The 23,214-nt window shown below is 32.5% G+C and overlaps 1 protein-coding gene across 2 annotated transcripts; it reads right to left on the bottom strand.

The window, feature by feature from the left end:
- Positions 1-17: 17 nt before the first annotated feature.
- LOC148597370 (uncharacterized) lies at positions 18-20,004 on the bottom strand. Of its 2 annotated transcripts, none has more exons than XM_088563329.1 (14): positions 19,845-20,004; positions 18,162-18,305; positions 16,527-16,618; positions 13,857-13,972; positions 12,890-13,004; positions 11,034-11,125; positions 10,290-10,442; positions 9,070-9,234; positions 8,503-8,572; positions 6,220-6,298; positions 5,360-5,519; positions 4,262-4,305; positions 1,298-1,358; positions 18-938 (listed from the first exon to the last, which is right to left on the bottom strand). In XM_088563329.1, exons 1-14 carry the CDS (start codon positions 19,970-19,972, stop codon positions 903-905), a joined length of 1,455 nt encoding a protein of 484 aa, XP_088419455.1. In that variant the 5' UTR covers positions 19,973-20,004; the 3' UTR covers positions 18-902. The 2 variants fall into 2 exon arrangements, with proteins under 2 accessions (XP_088419455.1, XP_088419456.1); XM_088563330.1 differs by lacking the exon at positions 19,845-20,004 and adding an exon at positions 19,407-19,821.
- Positions 20,005-23,214: the final 3,210 nt, after the last annotated feature.

Here is a 23,214-nt window from a genome sequence, read left to right as displayed (position 1 = left end):
AATAACAATACAAAAAATTTTAAAAATGCAAAATATTTATTTAAAACAAAAGCATAATTATACCAATAAATTATAATAAGAATTCATAGATTTTGCCCCTTTTTTCTACATAAAAGTTTCAAAAGACATTTTGTTGTGGTGAAGTGTATTCCCTCACTTACATACAATGTACTCGAGCAAGGAGACGGGCAGATCCAGGATTTTCATTTTGGGTGATGTAAATAGAATCACAGGCAGAGCAAAGCAAACAAAGGACGCTTTTGTATGCAAGTCTCGTCATGTGACCCCATTGTTACAAAAGATTAGGTCCTAGTCTATCATTCAAATGCATGGACATTAATCATTTACAGAGCGTTGAGTTCAGTATTAAAGGTAAAACATGTTCTTGTGTAAAAACACCAATTAAAAATCCAGTTTTACATCATAAAAATGTTAAGAAAAGCGTTAAATAGATGATTTTGCATTGTAATGCAACACTCTGAGAATGCGGAAGTAAGCAGTACAGTGCTGATCAGTTGTCAGATTTCAATACTTTCTACATAGGAAATTCCAGAAAGGAAAATGACATTAGAATGAGACTAACATACCCTATTAATTCCAATTTAATTCTAAAATTTTGATGTTTACGTGGACTGGTTAAATTTTCATTTTTATTCTCTGTAGCTCCATCCAAATTTCTTTGAGAAGGTACTGTCCTTGATTTGTTATGATAGTAAGCCTCAGCTGGGGAAGGCAAATACATATACTTTGGTCCTCAGCTTGTTACATCTCCAGCAAATAATAGAAGAATTTTTTTCAGTCTACATTAACAAATAAGGTGTTTTTTTTTGCCTGTAGTAGAAAAGACTTCATCCAATTTGCTGACATCACAGATATTGAGCATCACAAGAACCATTTTAACATCAGGTAACTTTAGGCTTCACCAATGGCATGTACCACTGGAAAATAATAAAACAGTTTAAACTTACCAGCAAAATACATGCCACGGCTATTTAAAGCAATTCATCATATTTTAGAATTTGGTAGAGGTTAGGTGGTCCATGCTGTGCTGTTTTTTCTTTTATCTTTTTAGCCTAAACAATGCACAGAATTAACAAAATTACCGAACAGAAAGGGGGAAATTTCAACTATTGAAGCACCACAGGATCCACTGTTAGTCAGTATTAATCAATAGGGTGAGGTTATACTGCAAACACATTTTCTGTTTGTCCTTCCCTTACTCTTTTCTGTAGCATATTTCATGGCTCATTTTAGATGAAATGCCTACAAGTCTGGTAAACTGCTTAACAACACTAACCTCCTCGTACATCCCTGCTGTTTGTCTTCCTTCAGTGTTAAATGGTGGTTTTAAATAGGAACTGAAATAATTATATATACATAATAACACCTTTAAAGTCCTATATACTGTGACACCTGCCTAAACTGAAACCAGTTTGAGTTTAGACAGATGTTTATGATCAATTTACAGAGGCTCAAACTAAATATATATATTTAAGGAGGTAGGCCTGGGGTAAGGGACATAACTCTCGAAATCAGTGGTCTCACTAACCACTTCCGGGTCAAATGGCCACCCCCCTATGTAGTACCTAAAACACACTGAACCTAGACATATGCATTGTAAGTGCATTATTTGTGTGTATTATGATTAAAAGTAGCCAAAATAAAGCTGAGAATGTGTACTTTAAAATCATACATGTAATTAACTACAAAAGTGTATGAATATTGTTTACATGTGTGAGTAATTTGCCTCCATGCTGTCAGTTAGCAGAACAGGTAAAAATGTGGATTTTCAGTATTATTTATTCAAGTAAATTTTGTGAAGAATTTCTACTATCATCATACCATTAGCATAATGATTTTGGAAGCCTTATTTTCCAAGCAACTGTATGCAGCTTTAAGATGTCGTTTGTCCTGGGAATTCACAGTGAGACTTTGAAAATTACTTTTTTAACATGTAAAGTAATGGAAACATTAGAAGTGGTTAGTGAGACCAGTGATATGTTTGTATCATATTCAATTTCACCAGAGCTTATTAAGCTTTCATTTGAAATAAAAAGAAATCAATCCAAGTTACTTAGATGATTAGAAAAGATTGGAGTAAAATGCTTTACACAAATGTTCAAATGATTTGTAAGAGTTACGTCCCATACCCTAGGTCTACCTCCTTAAAGCAAGATCTACATACAAGTTAGGTTCAGACAGGTTTCCAATTTACTCAGGGTTCAGTGTAGACAGGTTTCATTGTATAATATTACATTCATAATGCTGAAGGTCATATTACAATGCATGGACCAGTTAGTCACCTCAAAAATTCAATGACCTCAGCTATGCCAACCAGTCCATATATTTAAGGAATGACTGTTTTTCATTATAGGCCTAAGAGGAAATATGCTCAATCATGTGGTACACACTAAATAACCTGTGCAGCAAAAGTGCACCACATTGAAAAAGGGCAATAACTCCAACATGGCTTAACGGATTAAAACCAAAATTTGACCAGAGATAGATCTCATCATGCTGGACAATTTTACCCCCATGTCACAATTCAGCTACACCTAACAGTTTAGGAGATATAAGCAAAAAACTACTGTCTGACCCCTATGTTCTATTTTTAGTAACGGCAGCCATGTTTTTTGACAAATCATAAATCCCCATATCAGTTTTATGCAGGATACCCCAAGGAACATTCATACCAAGTTTGGTTCTAATTAGTCAAGTAGTTTCAGAGGAGAAGAGTTTTATATAATTCTTAACGACGACGGATGACAAGTGATGGCAATAGCTCACATGGCCTTTGGCCAGGTGAGCTAAAAAAAAAGGTTGATGATGTCAAAGTCACATTACAAAATTTGGTCCATGAGATGATGGACAATTTTTTTATCCAATCAGAAAGCCTGTTACATCTGAAATTTAGTTATTGCCATATGACCTGAAGTAACTTGAACTATATGCTATATTATACATTTTATATGTATAGTTTACTCTGGACATTTGTGTGGAAGAAAATAGAAAACATACATAACTTTATACATTATGACATAACATTCCTAATTTTGAAAGTAAAAAGGTCCATATAATTTCCGGTCCATACAACATAATATGGATCAGCAGTTATTTATAAGAAAGTAAACAAATATAGTTAAGCAAGATAATTATTCCTAACATATCTACTTAAGTGGTAGTCTTTGTAAGAATCATGCAAATTCTGTAATATGTGATCAATCCAAAAAAAAGGCTATAAATATTTATTTTTGTAATTAAGTTGTGTTATAGGTCTATATGATGAACTGTATAATTATTAATTTCAATCTGTCTGTTCTAAGGAGATAATCCACATTGAAAATCCAACAGTTTATATTGTATTTCAGTGTCATTTTGAGAGTTATCCCTCTTGATTTTGAATTTTTCAGTACATTCTATATAATTTTCATCTCCTAAGAAAAAAGGTTGTATGAAAAGACATATGTTTATTTATTTCAGTTTACTATGAGATTTTAAACAGAATTTCAAAAACATTAAGCCATGAACCACATTTTGCATGATTCTTATTTGGAGTGCTACTTAATGAAATTTGAGGCTGTGCCTATGAGAGACAAAGTTGCTTGTGTTCAAACAACAACTTGTAATGGATGATGTCTCAATCTAAAACACAAACACAAGCTATTATGTGTATTAAGAAGCACTCCAGCAAAGAATCATTCAACAAGTGATACATGGCTGGAAAGCCTACATAGTTATATTTTCATATAACCCATGTTCTTAGGAGATGAAAATTGTATAGAATGCGCTGTAGAATTCAAAATTAAGGGAGATAACTCTGTAAATTACACTGAAATTCAATAGAAAACTGTTGAGTTTTCAATGTGGATTATCTCCTAGGAACAGACAGATTGGAATGAATAATTATACATTTCATCATTAAGACCTATAAAGCAACTTAATCACAAAAATAAAAATGTGTAGCCTTTTTTAGGGTGTATCACATTTTACAGAATTTGCATGATTCTTACAAAGACTGCTATGTTATTTTGGTGTGGCCATTGATACAAAATTACAATTAAGATTTCATATCTAAAATATTTGCAACTATTTTAGGGCTTTCAGACAAACCATAAGAATTATTTTGGTGTGGCCTTAAGTACAAAATTACAATTAAAATTTCATACCTAAAATATCTGCATTTATTAAAAGGTTTTCTGACAAACCATAAGAATTATTTTGGTGTGGCCTTAGGTACAAAATTACAATTTAGATTTCATACCTAAAATACTTCCTCACATGCTCATGAAATGTTGGTATACAATCCTGAAAGTACAAAAAAGAGCAATGTGCTTTTATATTCTACAAAGTAGAACAAGAAACTGTAAGGATCACAAATTAGTCTTAATTAATAAAACTTAAGATAACTAAATGAAATTAGAAACTTTAAAACTTTAATATGATACCCCCAACTCCCCCATTCGATAACATGCACCGTTTATTGAATCAAAATCTGAAATAGGAGGTGGGAAAATGTTATAAAGATTCTGGGAAAGTTTCATTCAATTCCATTCACTGGTGTAGGAGGAGGAGTAAAGGATAAAAAGATGGGTCCCCACATTCAAAAATGATTAAATCTATGTTTTGCTATTTGAAAATCCCAAATTGATTTGTATCAAGTACATTAAAGACTAAACAATGTTTTCATTTGAAAATGGTCTCAGGTCTTTTTTTATAATTCTGTTATCTTTATTTCAGTAAAAATGGAGTTGTTTATTACAATATTGCTTAAAATAAAACAGTTACATTGTATAACTTCAAAAAAAAATTCCCTAATAATATCTTAATGTCACTATAATATATTCCATAAACCAAAATAGTGTAGCAGTTAGTCTTAAAAAGATAGGTGTAGTCCTCTTCCTTCCTTTTGACTTGCCCCAATGCCTTTTAGAAGAACATCAATATTAACTTATCTTAAAGTTTTAGTGATATTGAAATGCTAACTTAAAGCAGTGAGCTTAAAAATAGTAATTTTTCATCTAACGGTAGACAAAATCATGTTTTACTCAAAATGCATAATCTATGCCCATTAACCTTTGATATAGGGTGCTAAGTACAACACCGTGTCCCACTATCCTATTTTAGGAGGTGGACAATGGTGAATCAAAGCAAGGCAAGAAAACTTTGGGGTGAATTTGTGAAAAATCAAAATTTCATACAAAAAAATATAATAAGTCTTTCTCAACTTTTTGGGTACTATATGCCTGGCATATCAGTCCTAGGATATACACCAGGTGGATTAATGGCAATTAATGGTACACTAAACTTTTAGGCATGGCTGGACGGAGAGTTCAAAGTAAAAAGATCATTAGCAACATACCAGAGGAGGATTGGAGTTTTTACACACATATGTGAACCATTTCAGACCAGCAGCAACATGTGTTATCTCATCACGATATATAACTTCTAAAATTTTTACTGAGTCTGGGTCATTGTTCTTTGCAAACTTTTCTAGGATTTTTGGCTGTACATCAAGTCCTCTGAAATTATATACTAGGAATTTTACATTTCTCAATTATAGCATTCAATATGAATAAAGACAAGTTAATAAAGCAGCTAACTTACTGTAAACATATTATTTTTTGCTGATTCTTTCAAATACTGTAGATATATTTTTTTCGCAGTTGCTAATTTTTGCAGATTCTGACAAGTGAACACATAAAAAAGTATCAATATTCATGGCATTAAAAAATGATTAGTCTTATGATATTAGAAATCAATTTTACAGGTACCGTTTTTTATGTTTTTTTTGTCAAACAGTGTCATACGGTATTTTGACCCCTGAGAGATATTGAGCCTGTGGTTAAGATATCATATGACATCGTGTAAAAAGTGAAAATTAATAAATTTACAAAACACTTTTTTTGGTGGAATCAATTTTCATTGTTATTTGATAACCATGAAAATACCAAAAAATTATACATAACTGAACATATGAGTTTGTTTAAACATGTGTTTATGTAATTTTTTAAATTACTGAAATTACTGATTAAATTATTGATACCAACACGCATGTTCAATTGTGTCCCAGTTTTACGCTACTTTCTTGGTGGACAGACAAGAAAAACTGCAAAACTGACTGTAAAAAGCTAATCAATTTAATAAGCAATAAAAATTGATACCCACAAACATGTTCACTTGACAGAATCTAAGAAAATGTATCCATTTACTGTGTCTTACCTGGCTTCGTGTACCATATGTACAACAGCCAGCCTGGCCAGAAAACTATCCTTGGTTTCTGTTGCAGACTGCCATAAAGCTGTAAGAAAAAAATCATGGGAAATGTAATGTCAATAGACCTACTGAAATTATTAACAAAAAAAAACGAAAAAAAAAATTAAAAAAGCTCCAGGACAACTGAACATGCTGAAGGAAAGACTATTAAGATGGCTAAGTAACTTTACATGTATCATTAATGAATTATGGTAAATTCAGAAATTATTTGGATTTTTTAAGCTTAAGCAGTAAACAGTTATATTTAACTTGGTGCAAGGTCTAAGCTATTCTTATACCTAGATTTCTTTTGGTTAAATCTTCTGACCAGCCAATTAATCTAAATCTCTGTAGATTAAGGTTTTTTTTATCATTGTAAACAAATGCATCTGAGTTTTAACATAAGATTTCATATTTAGGAATATTTTATGTAACTGAAAAGGATGATTTCTTCAACACATTCATACACTTCATTCACATTCAATTCAGCTCATATTGATGATTAACCATGAGTTCTGGTTGGGTTTTTTTACTTTAAATATATAGTTTCTAAACACTTAAAATTCATAATGTTGCTGCATACAGCTATATTGACCAAAATCAACCCGGTGCAGGTCCAGGTGTCAAAAGAATAGGCCTGCAGCAGCCCTAAGCTTGTCATAAAAGGCGACTTAATAGTGCTCAGAACCCTACCCGGGGCTAGGGCACTCTGCCCACAGAGCAACTGGGTTGTATGCCCCAGGTGGTGGAATGGGGTACCCTGGCAAGTTACATGCTGGGGTTGTCAGGCTATAATACGGAAAACCTGACCGCAAACCATAGTGGTGCACTGTGTTGGGAAAGATGCCACGTTCCTCGCAAGTTAAAAAACCCTACTGTGGTATTCTCCCGAAGTAGGAACCATAGGGCTCTGCCACAGGAGGCTAAATTTCCCGACCCTACCCACCTCTCCCTATTTCCAGTGGCAATCAAAATTGCTCAACCCCATTGTCCTTGGGTCCCTGTCCCATTTTTTTTTCATCATCATTTCATGCTCATTTCATCATCCACTTCATGTTCATCGCCTGAATATAGCTGAAATATTGTTGCTTGGGCGTTAAACCCCAACAAACAAACAAACAAACTGACTAAAATCTATTGACTTGCTGGGCCAAGTAAAAAAAAATGTTTGATTTAAGTTTTCCTACCTACTGTAGCATTTTTTATGGACATTTTTGCAAAACCACCATCAAAATTTAGATTTTTTCCCATTGACACAAAGATCTGAAACCCTAAACTGGCATATTTTTCCTATTTGCCTTAGGAAAGTTTTTTAAATGTAAAATTTTGAAGTTGGATTACCTCCCTTTGCATGCATCTTCCCTCGTACAGCCAAACTATCCATTGAGCAGTTATAGAGGATTGATGCTTATGATGTTTAAATCTCAAGGTGTAAAACTATAAATTAAATTCTCCCATTCATAGGCTTCACGTGCTGGAAAATAAAAATGTCACTTGAAGACTCCAACGCTTACCATGCCTACCATGTTTACAGTTGTTTTTCATATTGTTGATCAAATACTTGTTGATTTACGAATGTTATTTTATTCATATCTTAAAAGATTATTTGGTAGTGTATCAACTAATCATAATGGTAGTGATATCAATGACGCAATGCCTTGATGACTGGAGGGGAGGTCCCTGATGTTGAGAGAATTTAGGGTGTTGTTTAATTTATTTTTTATGGTTTTATTCATGGGAGAAACAGATTCTCCCTCATTTCTCTCAGGATTAAAGGATTTCTCCACTCTCAATAGTTATATTTTAGATTTGAACCCACTCACTAAAGCTCATGGGTTAAAATCTAAAATTTTACTATATCAAGTGGAGAAATCCTATAGTCCCCTCGAGACTGAAGGAGAATTTATATTTATCTCACTTTGCAGTCATCAAACAATAATGATCTTCCTATATACATGTATGATGCCTAATCTTCCTTGAAAATTTTCATAAAAATCCATAGAAAGAAACGTGTAGATATTAAAATGGATGCACGAAGAGATGTGCAGACAGCCCTAAATTTAGTTATCTGTAGTGTGAACAAATACACAGGCCAATTACAATTCATATTTGCTTGATAATGACTGAGGTAATGGTGGTGGCATACTATTTGAAATCCTCAATTTTGTGTTGAATTTTGATGGAGAATATTTTTGTCTATTTTTAGTATGATCTTCATACTGAACAGGATTCTGCCCAGAAATGTTTTACCATTGTGAACAGGAAGTGCTCCAAAATGGCTACCCAGCTCCTTCAGTCTTGCTGATATCATGCTATAGTGCTGAAATGGAACCAAACATAGACAAATATGATTCTGACAGAAAACCAGTCATATGGCAATTTTAGGCTGTCAGCAAAAGTTAAACATTCTCCAACAAATTGGCTTTTTTTTCTTTTTGTATAATTAAACTATACATCGTCATCAGTTTGACAAACATATATATAAAATGGAATGACTTTTGTGAATAGCCTTATAAAAGTGGGGTCTTTTACTAATTCCCAATTTGGAAAAATTACAAAATTATCATCACATGCAAATAATACGTTTTTACAGTATTTAAGGTTAACTGCCTTGACATGGAGGGAAAAAGAAAAAGAGGGCGTCCAAAAGAAACATGACAGAGAACAATGGAAAGAGAGAAGGATAATTTTTTTTTGTTCTGCTTTGTATTTTTCAAAGTTTTGCCTTACTCTTTAAATAATAAAATTTAGGTCATAACAGGCTTGTTTAAGAAGCGGTCCTTCAGACATAAAATGTCAAGAATCCAACTGACTCACCTTGGCTTCATCTATGGCCACTTGTACAAAGTCATCAAAGAATTCCTGAGGCAGTGATTGGTCGTTGACAGTCACATGGGCAAATCTAACCACTATATCCCAGGATAAATCAATTGCCCACTGTTCTATGTTAGCTATTGAATGGAGATTGGAAATTCTACTTGCCTATGTAGAAAAAGAAAAATAATCAATAAAATCACATTTTTAAGTTTTCCCAGCAACTCCACAAACAGGAAGTTGAAATTGGCAAGCAATCAAAATCACTTACAGTGTATGACAATTCTATATAAAGTACAGAACATGTTTAAAAAAATCTATCCAGTGGAAGTGGAGATTCTCAATCATATTACAGTCAAAAAGGTTAAGTCACACAAAACAGGATGTTGATATCAGACATTAACCAAAATTATTTAATAATTTAATTATTGAATTAAATTCAACTTTATACGGTCAAACAACAAGTTTGAAAATCATTCCATTCATTTGTAGTCAAAATAATTGTTACAATATTCTGGTGACAGACTAAATTTTAGTCAAACAGTCAGAAGACAACATTCCACTAACTTTTGAGTGGGAGTAAAAAACAGAACACATTTAATAAATCATCACAACACTAGTGATACCAAATATATAACTATAAAAATTAAGCAGTACACATGATTGGATTTCTAGGCTGGTTTTGTTAAGTCAGATATCAGTGTTAATTGGGACCAGAATAACTGATGGTGGTACACAGGCAAATGTGCCATACATGAAAATCATACAGTTTGCATCATATGATTATCATATAAATCGAGCACCATATGATAATCATGATTCGCTTTACATATGATAATTGCATGATTATCATATGATAATCATATGTTTTTTCACAAACATATGATTGTCATATGTTTTCAAGCCAAAATTAACATATAAGAATCATATGATAATCATGACTATCATGTTAAATATCATATGATTGTCATATGTTTCACATTTGGCTAGGTAACAAATTGCAAATATTTTAATTATTTTCATTTGGATTTAATAGGTTTGTGTCCAAAGGGAGACAATTCTTAATAAGTTTGTGTCCAAAGGGAGACAATTCAACAAGACTTTTCATTTAATGCATTATGAATGACATTTGAATTACCGGTATATAATTTCTGGTTCCCAGTAGCAAAATTTTCCTAAACAAATACATGTAAGAAAAATGGCAATAGAAATATAAACTATACCAGACTGCCTCCCTTCCCTCTTCTTTTCTCTTTTCCAGGAGCTACTACATTCAGCTGGTTATCTCTTTTAGGTTGATCTGGAGGTGTTAACTTCCCTATTAACTTTATTTCCCTTTTCTTCCATTTCTCTCCCATCTCAAAGGTGAGTCTAACCTACAAAAAGAAAACCATACTTTTGTTTATTTACATGCAGTAAAAATGGAGATACATTGTGTAAGCAGAGCAATTGTTTGTCTTTTATGGGAGAAGGGCTAGGGACAACTCTGATTATAGATTTTGCTTTTGCTGTGATTTCTCTCCTATATTACTTCTCTGATAAGACAAATGTTGTTTTGAGATTTTAAATCATCATTTCTGGTCAGGTATTATCATCCTTTCCCCAGTATCACAAAACATTTTACAAACCACTAATGTCACTTCCTATAGGCTCCAATGCTAATTTCTCTAAGTTCAATGAGTTAGGGAGCTTCTACCTTGAGTTTAATCTGAAGAAGACTATACATCACCTAAAAGCTGCATCTGTACACTTATAGCCCTGGACATATTATGTGGGGTTTACTACCTTGCAGTGTGACACTGGCTGCTAGAAGACAATGAGCTAAAAATAGAATGGAAACGGCACGGCAGAGGCAAGGGGAAACAAACAATTTTTTAATTGAAGCCTAAATAACAGTGACCATTTTATACATATATTCTTTTTAATAAGCACAAGTTTCTTTCATTATTACTATGATGCACACTTACTTTTTCCTCCGGACAACCTGTATTCAGTATTTTTACTGCCCAATAACTAAGACTGTCTCTATCTTCAGCAGTATCACATAAATCTTTAATTCCTATTGAAAAAAAGGAAATGTACCAAAACCGAAAAATCAACCCTCTTTATCACTTGGAAATTAAATAAATGTATCTGTATGAACAAAAAATTGACATGATTTAAATTATATGACCAAAAAAAACAAAGCACCAAAAACAAAACAAAAAAGCAAACAAACAAAACCAACTGAAAATCTACCATCAGAAGTGTAAATCTTTACAGTAAAATCCCCAATGAAACAATTACAAAAAAGAAAAAAAATCAATAACATCTGTTTAATACCATATTAAAATTAATTCATTTACTACAGACGTTGAAATTTGTGCTAGGTGTCATTTTTGTGTCTTGTCAGGTCAAACATTAAATTGGAAGTCAGACAAATCAAAGAAGAAAGTATCAACAGGTACGAGAACACAATTAATTCCCCTTGGTTTTCGTTGTATACGAATATAGTTCCAACTTTGGTAGTACGTACCTTCCACATTTTTTCATATTTTTACTGGAAACTTATTTGCTGAAGTTTTGCCTCTAATTGGTAGAAAATAGGTTAAAATTACATGGGATTTTTTTTCATTAATCAATTCTGACTAAAAGTTGTGATTTGGTTCAGTGGAAGAAGGTTAAAATTTAGGACTTTTAACTCAGTTCATTTGTCATGTTTACCCCATCTCTGAATTATATGTATTAATTTCAGAAAATGATGGTAAAATTTTCTACAATTTATATATAAAATCCTGTTTGTACATATGTTTAGGCCAGAAAAGTTTTATTCAGTTTGCGTCGGTGGAATTTTTTTAATCTGCTCAAATGTGTATATTGAAATGCACTTGAAAATTAATTGTGGTCTCGTGCCAATAAACCTCCATGAATATTTCCCCACTTGTCATAAGAATTTTATGTGTCAAGATTCTATTCTATGAATAAACAGTAAATTGAATACAATGAGAATAGGTATTCTCATATGTCAATGAGACAGCAACCCCTCCGGAATGAAAATGTCAGTCCAATGCCACCCATTTGTCTTTAATGAAGAACCAGGAAACTCTCATACCACAGGGCAGGCTGCAGTTGGCCGAAAAACATCATTATACACAGGCACAGTGAAAAAAGTTGCCCCGATACAAATGCTATATACTCAAGTAACATAAAAAATAAACTAAAGGTGTAAGCGAAACAAGACATACTGAGACCAGAAATTCCTGACTTGGGACAGGCACAAAAAATTTGGAAGGTTCAAGTACTTTGGCATGATCAAAACCCTCCCCCTTTCAAATCTGGCCACTGTGGAATAGCATGAATAAAGCATCACTCCTTTTTTTGTTGCAGTTGAAAGCCCTTTCTTCATAATTCAAAACAAAACTTTGGATGGGTTGCAAAAACAAAATTGGTATCGGCTACCATCCATCTTGATAACAGCCTTTTATTAAAGATATACCACTAATGAAACAAAATAATTATTTTTGAAGTAAAAATGAGACTAACCTGATGTATTTGAGTGAATAAACAGTATATGTTTATTTGACAAGAGTTACATATATTGGTTGCACCAATAAATGCAGTGGTTGGGAATTCAAAGGAAATTTTGAGAAGGGGTTGTTTTTAGGTTTTTCAAAGATTCTCATAATTTTAAGGGGCCATTTATTAACAAATCATATCAATTTCTTATATTTGAAGAGTCCATTTTCTGTCAGAAGGGGCAAATGGCCCATGCCCCCTGACCTCCCAACCCCTGTAAATGGTATTACCCTATTGAGAATCTGTGTAGGAAAATATCAATTCTTACCACTTTCTGTCTTCAGTCCTGGTGCCAATGATGGTTTACATGGTTTTGTATGCAGTTCTTCAGGGAAACAAACATAAACTTTATCTTCTACAACCTCTATTTGATGGACTGCTTGCTAAAATAGAAATTCATAACCTGTTGCATGTTTTGCTGTTAAAGAAAATTGAAGAATAATTTTGGCCATTAGACATTAACTCCCTTTTCCAGTTATGTTCCATTAGCCAATTGTTCTCATCTTGAATTGCATGGTACACCAGTAGTAATAAGGATGTTGAACTTCAAATAATCAATCAATCAATCAATTGTTTTATGTATTTCAGAAATTCATATGCATGCCACTCACAAATTTTCCATCAGATCAAAATGATAAGTGTAATTCCACTATTGATCTGTTTATAAAAAATATATATAAATCAATTAAAAGTTATGAGGTATAAACCTAAAATTCAACCTTATTTAAGACAGAGATACAACAAGGAGAAATGTGGCCAAAAGACAAAAAAAATGGCAAAGTCACTGTTAAAATTCAATCGATCACTGAGTGGATGCTTGATACACTCCGTACACAGAATCCTTAATTAGTGTTTGATTGGCTGACAAAAAATTGTTTGAATTGATGTGGGGGAAAATGAAAATGTTGGGTCATTGTCCATTGATAGACCAGATCTAATTCTATACAACTGACTTGCTTTGGAAAAGAATATAATAATTCCTGTATCTTAAAACATTTTTACTATGGCGTCCAGATTTACTTTCATGAGTGGATGGTCCTGGACTTTTCCAAGTTTTAAATCAATGGTCCACTTAAACAAAAGTCTTCATCTTAGTATCAATGAAAAGGGCTGATGGTACAGGACCGAGATTAATGTAATTTCAAAGGTCCTAGGTTATAAATTTAGAATCCTTTACATAAAGCCAATGCTACTTTGAACAACTGATTACCCATTTTAGTAGGCATACATTTTACCTGTAAACCTGAAGAAGATTTTCCTGTCTTAAGTTCAAAATCAAAACTGTGCCAAGGGCAGACAATCCTTAATTCTCCATCAAAGTCTTCAATATCACCTTGTTCTAATGGTCCACCTATAACAAATACAAATAAAATAATGATCTGACTTTTAGCATTGCCTATGAAGGATGGAGCTATATGCACTGAATAAAAAACATAATTTACCGGTAGTATCTATATTGTTATATCCCCGATGTCTGAACCAATTGGAATTTGCAAGACCTCCTGTAATGCATGAAAAAAACATAATTTACCAGTAGTATCTATATTGTTATATCCCCGATGTCTTAACCAATAGGAATTTCCAAGACCTCCTGTAACGCATGCTGTGTGTCTGCATTAAAAGCTCAAAAAATCATTTCCTAAGTTCTGCATGTGTCACTTCTAAAGTATATTACAAGTAGGTATGGTGAATATGTCAAAGTGACAACAATTCCACCTGGATGAAAATGTCAGCCCAATGCCAACCACTGGTATTCAATAAACCACGATGAAACTCTCACACCACAGGGCAGGCTGCAGCTGGCCCCAAAGAATCATTATACACAATAACAGTGGAAGAGATGCCCTTTTATACTCAAGTAACATGTCTCTTTTGAGCCACTTACATATCAGAGCATCCAGACATATATTTTTCCCAGGCTGGATAGTTTTTTGTCTGTCAGTCTGTATAAATCACATCATTTTTATGACATATCTTCCATTCAATATTAAACATGTGCAAGGGAAAGAATAGAAAACAGTCAAACTGAACTAGTTTTACCTCAGATTTATTTTTGTTTAAGACACAACGGAATCACAAGTGGAGCAATTAATATTTAGGCTGAAGGAAATGTATTCTAATTTATCATTTTAGATGAGAAAAAGGTAAAAAAATTGAAATCATTTTGGAATTCTTGAACAGTGGAATGCTACATCTATGAACATAAAATCTGTCACAAATTTCAACAGTAAAGGAGAGTTCTCTGTGATGTCATCACTTACTTCTAATTTAGTTTTGGTTGGCAAAAGATCCATAGACTGGCATCAACTTCAAATTATCATAACTTTTTTCATAAAATAAATGAAAAATTTTTTTGGTTCCCAAAATTGCAAATAAAATTCTTTTTATCCATGGAATTTTTAAATAAATATTCCGTAATTATACTATATGTACATAAGATTTTAATTATGATTTTAAACGAAAATAGGTTTTCATATGAATATCACTACAAATTTATTTTTCAATTAAAAGAGTTATAAATTCACATACAAAATCTGAATTATTTAATTTAAATATTTTACAAAAATAACAAAGTTATAAAGTTTTGAAAATTGGGGGTTCTAATCATAAAATTGTCAATTGTTTATTTAGTTATTTATTTGCAAACCAATTTGACACTTAATGATATGCAAATTAGTGAATATGACATCACCAATAAGATTGGCTAACTCTCCTATATTGTAACAAAATATAAAATCCATTACATATAATTATATAATCATGATATAAAAAAAAACTGTGTATCCTTAAAAAAAGGTTACTGTGAGCAAGCTCAGAAAGTGTACACCAACCACTTCAAGTGGATTTCAAGTGGTAAACACCTAAAGGAACCAGACTATAATTATATTCCTTCATGTATATCTACATACAATGATTAATTTTCATATTAAATGACTTTAATAAAATCAGAGTAGTAAAGGATGCAGGACGGTTCAGAAAGTTCTTTTAAAAATTTTAATGCAATCAGTGATTAGGATTAGAGCGGGCCATACACCATTTGACACATTCAAATTGGAAATGTCCAATATCTATTTGAAATTTTTAAAAACAATGTTAAAGAATGTCCCATTGAAAATCTGAATTTAATATAAAATGTCCCATAATCAAAATTCTAATCCCTATCACTGTGCAAAGTTCATTGAAACATTGGCTCTGCTTATGTATCCCCAGTAAACTCATTTCGCCACTATCAAATCAATGTTTAAAACCTCCAGCTCATCAAATACAATACAGGTATCTTCTAATTCCATGCTCCCAGTTTTCAGTGGATTCCGAGTTGCTCAATTGCTTTTGTTACTTTGTATGCATGATTTTAGTTACTTTATGTTCTTTGTTGTGTATGTCTGTTTTCCATGTCTGGTCTTTGTCCCTGGATTACATTCTTTTGATTACCGCTATAACCTTGGTTCCCTTGATTACTCTTTCTAAAAAATATAAGACCCAATTCCATACACATCATAAAAATTTCTGACCAACCATATCTGATCAGATTAGTAGTATTTGGACATGTAATGTTTTATTTCCCCATTTAGGTCTACAAAAAAATTTTGTGTTTCTGGAAACATCTCCTTCAAAATTAGGGTCGGTAGGTAAGATTTTTTTTCTTTTTGTTTCTTTTTTACTTCATAGACTTGCAGGACATTGAAACCTACCTGTTTTTCTGGCCCTATAGTGATACCACTGAATACTGAACACTTGTAGCCATCGCCATGTTTTTGAGATCATGGGGATTCTAGTAAAAACTAGTTGACAGAAAAGCCGAAAATCAGTATTTTGTTTTTTTTACCCCCTAAAAAAAAGTAGGGTCAGCAGGAAGAAAGGGTCAGTGGGGTTACCAGAAACACAGAATTTTTTTAAAGTTTTACCTTCATGGGAGCAGGCAGCATCCATACAGTAGAATGAATGGTGTTCAGTTATATAGATCAAAACAACATCTTCTCCATCTTCAGCATAAAATCTTAAAATAGTAAAGTGAACCACAATGTTAAGTTGTTTATAAATATAGCAGGGAAAGTCAGGGGTTCAATCTTGAAGCTAGCCATGCAATGAAATTGGGAAAGGAAAAAATATCTGCGTTTCCTGTAACATGCTCTTAAAAACAAGCTAGACCAATTGATGTCTGGATTTGCATTGACTTGAGCTGTGATTTATAGTTGCTGAGGAAAATGTGACAAAAAAAAATATTTTAGACAGATATACAGAATTACTGAACATAATTCCCATGAAATTTAGAAAATAAAAAAAATATTGATAATATGCACAACAACATATGATGTTCTTGCTGTGTATCAAGTTTTATAAATTCTGTTTCATAGATTTTGAGGAGTTGGAATGACAAGCTGATACATGATAATTTTCAGTAAAAATTTTAGTTTAAAAGGGCATAACTCCTTTAAAAAATAGAAGAATCAAAATTCCAGGTAACATGCACAACTGCATATGCAATTCTTGCTAAATGCAAAGTTTCATGAAATTCTGGTGAGAAGTTTAAGAGTAGTTGTGATGACAAGCTGATACATAATGATATATGGTAAAATATCTAAGTTCAAAGGGCCACAACTCCAATAAAAACTGGAGAATCACAATTTTCTGATAACATGTACAACTACATATGGTGTTCTTGCTAATACCAAGTTTCAAAAATTTCTGTTGGGTTACTTTTCAGAGGAGTTGCGATGACAAGCTGATAAATGATGATTATCTATAAATTTCTCAGGTCAAAGGAGCATAACTCCAATTAAAATTACAGAATAAAAAATTCCTGATAATATGCACAACTACACATTGTGTTCTTGCTCCACACCAATTTTCAGGAATTTCTGTTCAGTAGTTTTAGAAGAGTTACAATGACAAGCTGAAGTGTTATGGATGGATGGACAGATGGTCCTAGACCTCCTTCCGCCTTTGGCTACATAGGTAAAAATATGGTCAATAGGTAGGCAAAACTTTATCAATTGCTTAATTTTGAAGTCATATTCAGACTAGCACTAATATAGTGCTTGTACAAAAATGGCCCAAAAAATTATGGTAGGTACAAGCAATATTATAGCCAGTAGTATTAATAGAAACAAAGTTAATTTTTAGGACATTTTGACACATGCAACATTAATATACATCTATTTACATGTATATGTATGTATTTTGCTACTAGTATTAGTAACGCCTCTGCATTGCTGTAGAATTTTAGAAAATTTCTGCTGTCATTTTGGAAAATTTTACATGAGTAATTTTCCAATGCCATAATGGTTTATAATCCCTATTGAAAATTTTCCAAAGTATTTACATGTACATGCACATCCAGGTGTTCTTTAATTAAGAAAAAGGGAATAAAAATTACAGTGGAAAATTTAACATCATTTTCATCAAGATTCAACCCTATTGAAAGTAACAAAAAAATCTCTAAACCAGATATTTTTTGTCCAATCATTAATCATGTTTTTACCATACCCTTTTTCCCAGAAAAAAGAATAAAAAGGTACAAGCTAATTTTTCATTAATACCTTTTATATTTATTTTTCTTGAGGTCACTGACATTGCCCAGACATTGCCATCCACTGTCCTTTACAACTGTCTTTAGAGCCTCCACCAAATCTCTTTCATAACCTGTTTCCATTCTCTTTTGTCTAGTGTCCTCATTTACATTCCTAGGAATAATAAAATTACATTTCAGTTAACTTGGTGACTATGATGGTCTAAGAATGCTAACATTTTGATGTTTATAGAGCATGTACTTAGGTACTTACTCTTGTCTGATCACGTGACCCCCTGAGGTGTACATAACTTGTAACTAAATGTATATACAGCTCTTACATGGTAAAAACTTCCCACTCACATCATATATCACCCCCCACCATTTTCCAATTGTCCCCATTCTCATTCCCCACAGAAAAATTCCCACAACTGAATCGCCATTGCATATTTCTTATCAAATATTTACATTATAAAATTAAATTTTATATTCTTCAACATTTAAACTGCTATTTTAATATAACTGAATATATTTTTCATATAAATAAATACTTTAAAAACTAATAATCTGATCCTGCCCATTCCCCATTCCCCTATATAACATAGAAAGGCAGGTTTTTTCCCATACAAGTACTGTAAGACTGAAGTCATTTTATATTTAACATTTCACACTCAAAGGAATAGGGGCAATAAGGCATTACTTTGGCCCATAAATATCAACTTGTTCATAGCATCATAAAAATTGTCCTTTTCATACTACAACATATAGGTTTGAAGGAAACAAAAATATTTAGCATGCTTTCAACATGATGACGTCATATTGATTCTTTAAAGCAACGTCAAATCGCATAAATAGTATAAAATGTTAATTTTTGATACTTTTCGTGCATATTCGCTTACAGAAAACTATGTGCGCATGCGAGAAACAACAAAATATTTTACTCCATGATGAATCGTACCATGATTGATATTTTCACAAATATGAAGTTGTTTCTCGGGTGAGCACACCTTTTCCCTCTCAAATATATGCTTGCAAAATGCCCCAAAATTACAGAAGTCTGGAAATGTCTTCAATAAGGTCAACCTTATGACGTTCTGTTGCCATGGTAATGCAATAAATTTGAAATACTTCTATGTTTTCTGAGTTGTTTGGTATACTAGTCTTTGTTCACGAATGCAATTTTCACAACTTGAATCTTAAATTTCTGTTAAATTTTGGGCCAATAACTGCCCTTAATGCCCCTTCTCCTTTCTATCTACATGTTTTCAATACTCACCAATGGTAGTTGATTTCAATCAAATATTAAAGAAACACACAATTGTAAGTATCAGGAAGAATCAAGCAAATTGGGAAAAATCAGAAACATGCATGTAAAAACCCCCACTGATCTGACAATAAAATATCACTCAAGGATGTTTTCTCTCAGTAATTTTTCAATAGACTATGAAAAAAATGAGATTTTTGACAGAGTTATTTGCCCTTGAAACGTTCATTTTCTGCGCACTTCAATGAAATTGTTACTCAATGGTCCAGCATGATATGGAAAATCTTGTCTGTTTTCCTTGAAAAGTTTTGTATGAGTTAAGCCCTGAATTAAGCCCATATTTGCCAAAATATAAATCAAGTAATATTTGTTAACGATTTGAAGTACATTTTTGTAATGTAAACTTCGTAATCTACCAGTCGCCGTTTCAAGTACTAGTGCCACACTTACTGAAATTTCGACAAATATCTACAATAACTAGATTTTCTTTGTGTTTTTCCTAAGAATAAAAAGTTTTTTTTCAGACGATTGCAGCAACCAGAGATCACGAAACTGAGAGTTTTATTTATTGATGACATCGACACGTGTTGGGGAATAATTTTGCATGGAAGTGAAGCAACATTGTTGTTGTGAAAAGACAAGACGTACCATAGTCTACTCGGTCCATGTAACACTAATTAAACATTGAAAAAAAATATGTGATCGTGTGTAAAATCACTGGTATTTTATATTTTATTTGTATCTTAAATTTGAATTTTGTTTGTATTTGATATTTATTTTCATAGATAATAAAAACCTATTTCACTTTATATGTGTGTTAATTTCAGATGGAAATTAACGTTTTGACCTAGACCTAAACCACATAACGGACAGACATTTCGAACCTGGTATTTCTTTTCTATTAGTTTGAGATTTCGTATTTTCTCGATTGGATTCGGTCTTTTCCGTTTTATGCTTGGTTAAATCGCACACTTTATTCTGACGGGTAAATAGTATTGTTCGTGGGGCACTCACCATTCAGTTTCCGACTTGACAACACCTATAAGAATTTGACAGAGGTCTTGGTTGGAAATAATATACCTTGGAAACTTTTCTAATCAGTAACTGTATTCAGCATGATGCCTTAGATGAACACTTATGCTTGTGAAAGATATAGATGCATTTGATGATGTCTAGATGTACTTAATTATCCGTGCCACTTGCACGATATGTGAGGGCAATTTTTCCTGTTTCATACAGATTGTTTTGTTCAAAATAAAGTATTGAACCTGAAACGACTTAATATCGAAGCCCCAAGATTTCAAGCGCTCCACACGTTCATTCTATATTTTGATTGATCAAGTTTCAAAATATCAAAGTTTCAAAATATCTATGTTTCAAAATATCAAAATTTCAACAATTTACAATTTTCTTTTTAAGCTGCACCAAACAAGTAATTTAAATTCTAAAATTTTAATACTATACATGTAGTTATTATTTTATTTCTAGTCAAACTTTGAAAATACTCGAATGAACAGTTACGTGACTATATTTTAGGCAGATAAAAACATATAAAATCTTTTTTAAATGAACTAGCATGTCCATGTTTTCATGTTAAGAGCCTACTACAGTTATTGTCTTGAAGGAAGGACAGTTTCTCACAGGAACAGACGGAGAAAACGCAATTTGTTTTCGCTTGCTTGATAAGGACAAATTCTTTAGTTGGGGGGCAAAATCATGGAAACGAACTTTCTTTTACCTCCCACCCCCCAAGAAGAGAGAGAATGAATTTGAGTTAAAATTATTCAAATTATTCACCTAGAAAATACTTGATATCCTCTGGGTTGAAAGATCACTGTCCGCAATGGTTAGGCGTCTTTACATGATATTTGTGCAAAACAACTCTTCAACTGGCAATGACATGTCATGTGTTGTAAGATGTCAGAATCTCGTCGTCTACTGCATCTAGCGCGTAAAAACACCCCGCAAAAAGTGCAATAATGGGGCAGATGACCATTTTTGTTCTTTTTCGATTATGCATTTTTAATAAAATATATAAAAAATGAAACTTTTTACAAGCGAAATTATTAAGACTGTACATTGAAATTAGCATTTTCAAAGTTTGATTAAAATATGAAATAATAATCAATTTAAAAATTTTAACAATTTTTGGGAGTTTAACAGTGGGGTCAAGGGCCAATTAATCTATTCATACATAACTATGATCCCTGATTTTGAAAATGGCCCCTAAATTTGCTACCAAAGGGGCCCTTGACCCCCACTTTTAAACTCTGGAATATATATTGAATATAGTTACAAGATAAGATATATTGTTGCAGTATATGAATTGCTGATGCCTCCACCAACAAGGATATGAAAAGCTTTCAATAACACACGTTGTTCATCTGCGTTTAAATTTTAATCATATCCTAACTGCTGACAATATTATATAAATTCATATCTGAGCATCTACTTTGATTGGAGGTCACTGACACTCCATATTTGTCAAAAGGTAGTGATGAACCTTGACCTACGGGAACACTAGCTACAATAATGTAATTCCATTGATATTCTCTTTTCTGGTCGACTTCCTTCATGTTTGATGAAGATCTATGTTTTTAGTGTCAGTCCCTTTAAGAATCAGGCAGTATGTGAAACATGGTATGAAACAGTTTTCCACAATTTGACTATTTACACCATCAGAATCAAGGAAAACAGACAAGATTTTCCATACCATGCTGGACCATTGAGTAACAATTTCATTGAAATGCACAGAAAATGAACGTTTCAAGGGCAAATAACTCTGTCAAAAATAGTTTCTTTTTTTTTCATAGCCTATTGAATAATTACTGAGAGAAAACATCCTTGGGTGATATTTTATTGTCAGATCAGTGGGGTTTTTTACATGCATGTTTCTGATTTTTTCCATTTTGCTTGATTCTTCCTGACACTTACAATTGTGTGTTTCTTTAATATGATTGAAATCAACTACCATTGGTGAGTATTGAAAACATGTAGATAGAAATTTGAATGTGAAATATTAAATCTAAAATGACTTCAGTCTTACAGTACTTGTATGGGAAAAACCTGCCTTTCTATGGTATATAGGGGAATGGGGAATGGACAGGATCATATTATTAATTTTTAAAGTATTTATTTATATGAAAAATATATTCAGTTAGATTAAAATAGCAGTGTAAATGTTGAAGAATTAGAAAATATATAATTTAATTTTATAATGTATATATTTGATTAGAAATATGCAATGGCGATTCAATTGTGGGATTTTTCCTGTGGGAAATGGGGACGGGGACAATTGGAAAATGGTGGGGGGAGGAGGGGTGATATATGATGTGAGTGGGAAGTTTTTACCATATAAGAGCTGTATATACATTTAGTTACAAGTTATGTACATCTCAGGGGGTCACGTGATCAAACAAGAGTAAGTACAAACATCAAAATGTTAGCATTCTTAGACCATCATAGTCACCAAGTTACCTGAAATGTAATTTTATTATTCCTAGGTATGTAAATGAGGACACTAGACACAAGAGAATGGAAACAAGTTATGAAAGAGATTTGGTGGAGGCTCTAAAGACAGTTGTAAAGGACAGCGGATGGCAATGTCTGGGCAATGTCAGTGACCTCAAGAAAAATAGATGTAAAAGGTACTAATGAAAAATAAGCTTGTACCTTTTTCTTCTTTTTTCTGGGAAAAAAGGTATGGTAAAAACATGATTAATGGTTGGACAAAAAATTACTGGTTTAGAGATTTTTTTGTTACTTTCAATAGGGTTGAAATCTTGATGAAAATGATGTTAAATTTTCCTCTGTAATTGTT

This window comes from Perna viridis, chromosome 15, assembly GCF_037379345.1.
Source record: "Perna viridis isolate PV_CMFRI_1.1 ecotype Kerala chromosome 15, ASM3737934v1, whole genome shotgun sequence".
NCBI classification, from domain to species: domain Eukaryota; kingdom Metazoa; phylum Mollusca; class Bivalvia; order Mytilida; family Mytilidae; genus Perna; species Perna viridis.
The sequence above is the reverse complement of the archived record's forward strand: the minus strand, read 5'-3'. Positions and strand labels throughout refer to the sequence as shown.

Bases quoted from the DNA above. Each gene is read 5' to 3' on its own strand.
- LOC148597370 (XM_088563329.1), bottom strand. From the start codon at position 19,972: ATGTCATCAATAAATAAAACTCTCAGTTTCGTGATCTCTGGTTGCTGC. The intron at 13,973-16,526 runs GTAAAACTTTAA...TATTTGTTATAG, and splicing joins TGCTGCCTGCTCCCATGAAG to GTGGACCATTAGAACAAGGT. The intron at 9,235-10,289 runs GTATAGTTTATA...TTTTCTACATAG, and splicing joins GAGGGAAGGGAGGCAGTCTG to GCAAGTAGAATTTCCAATCT.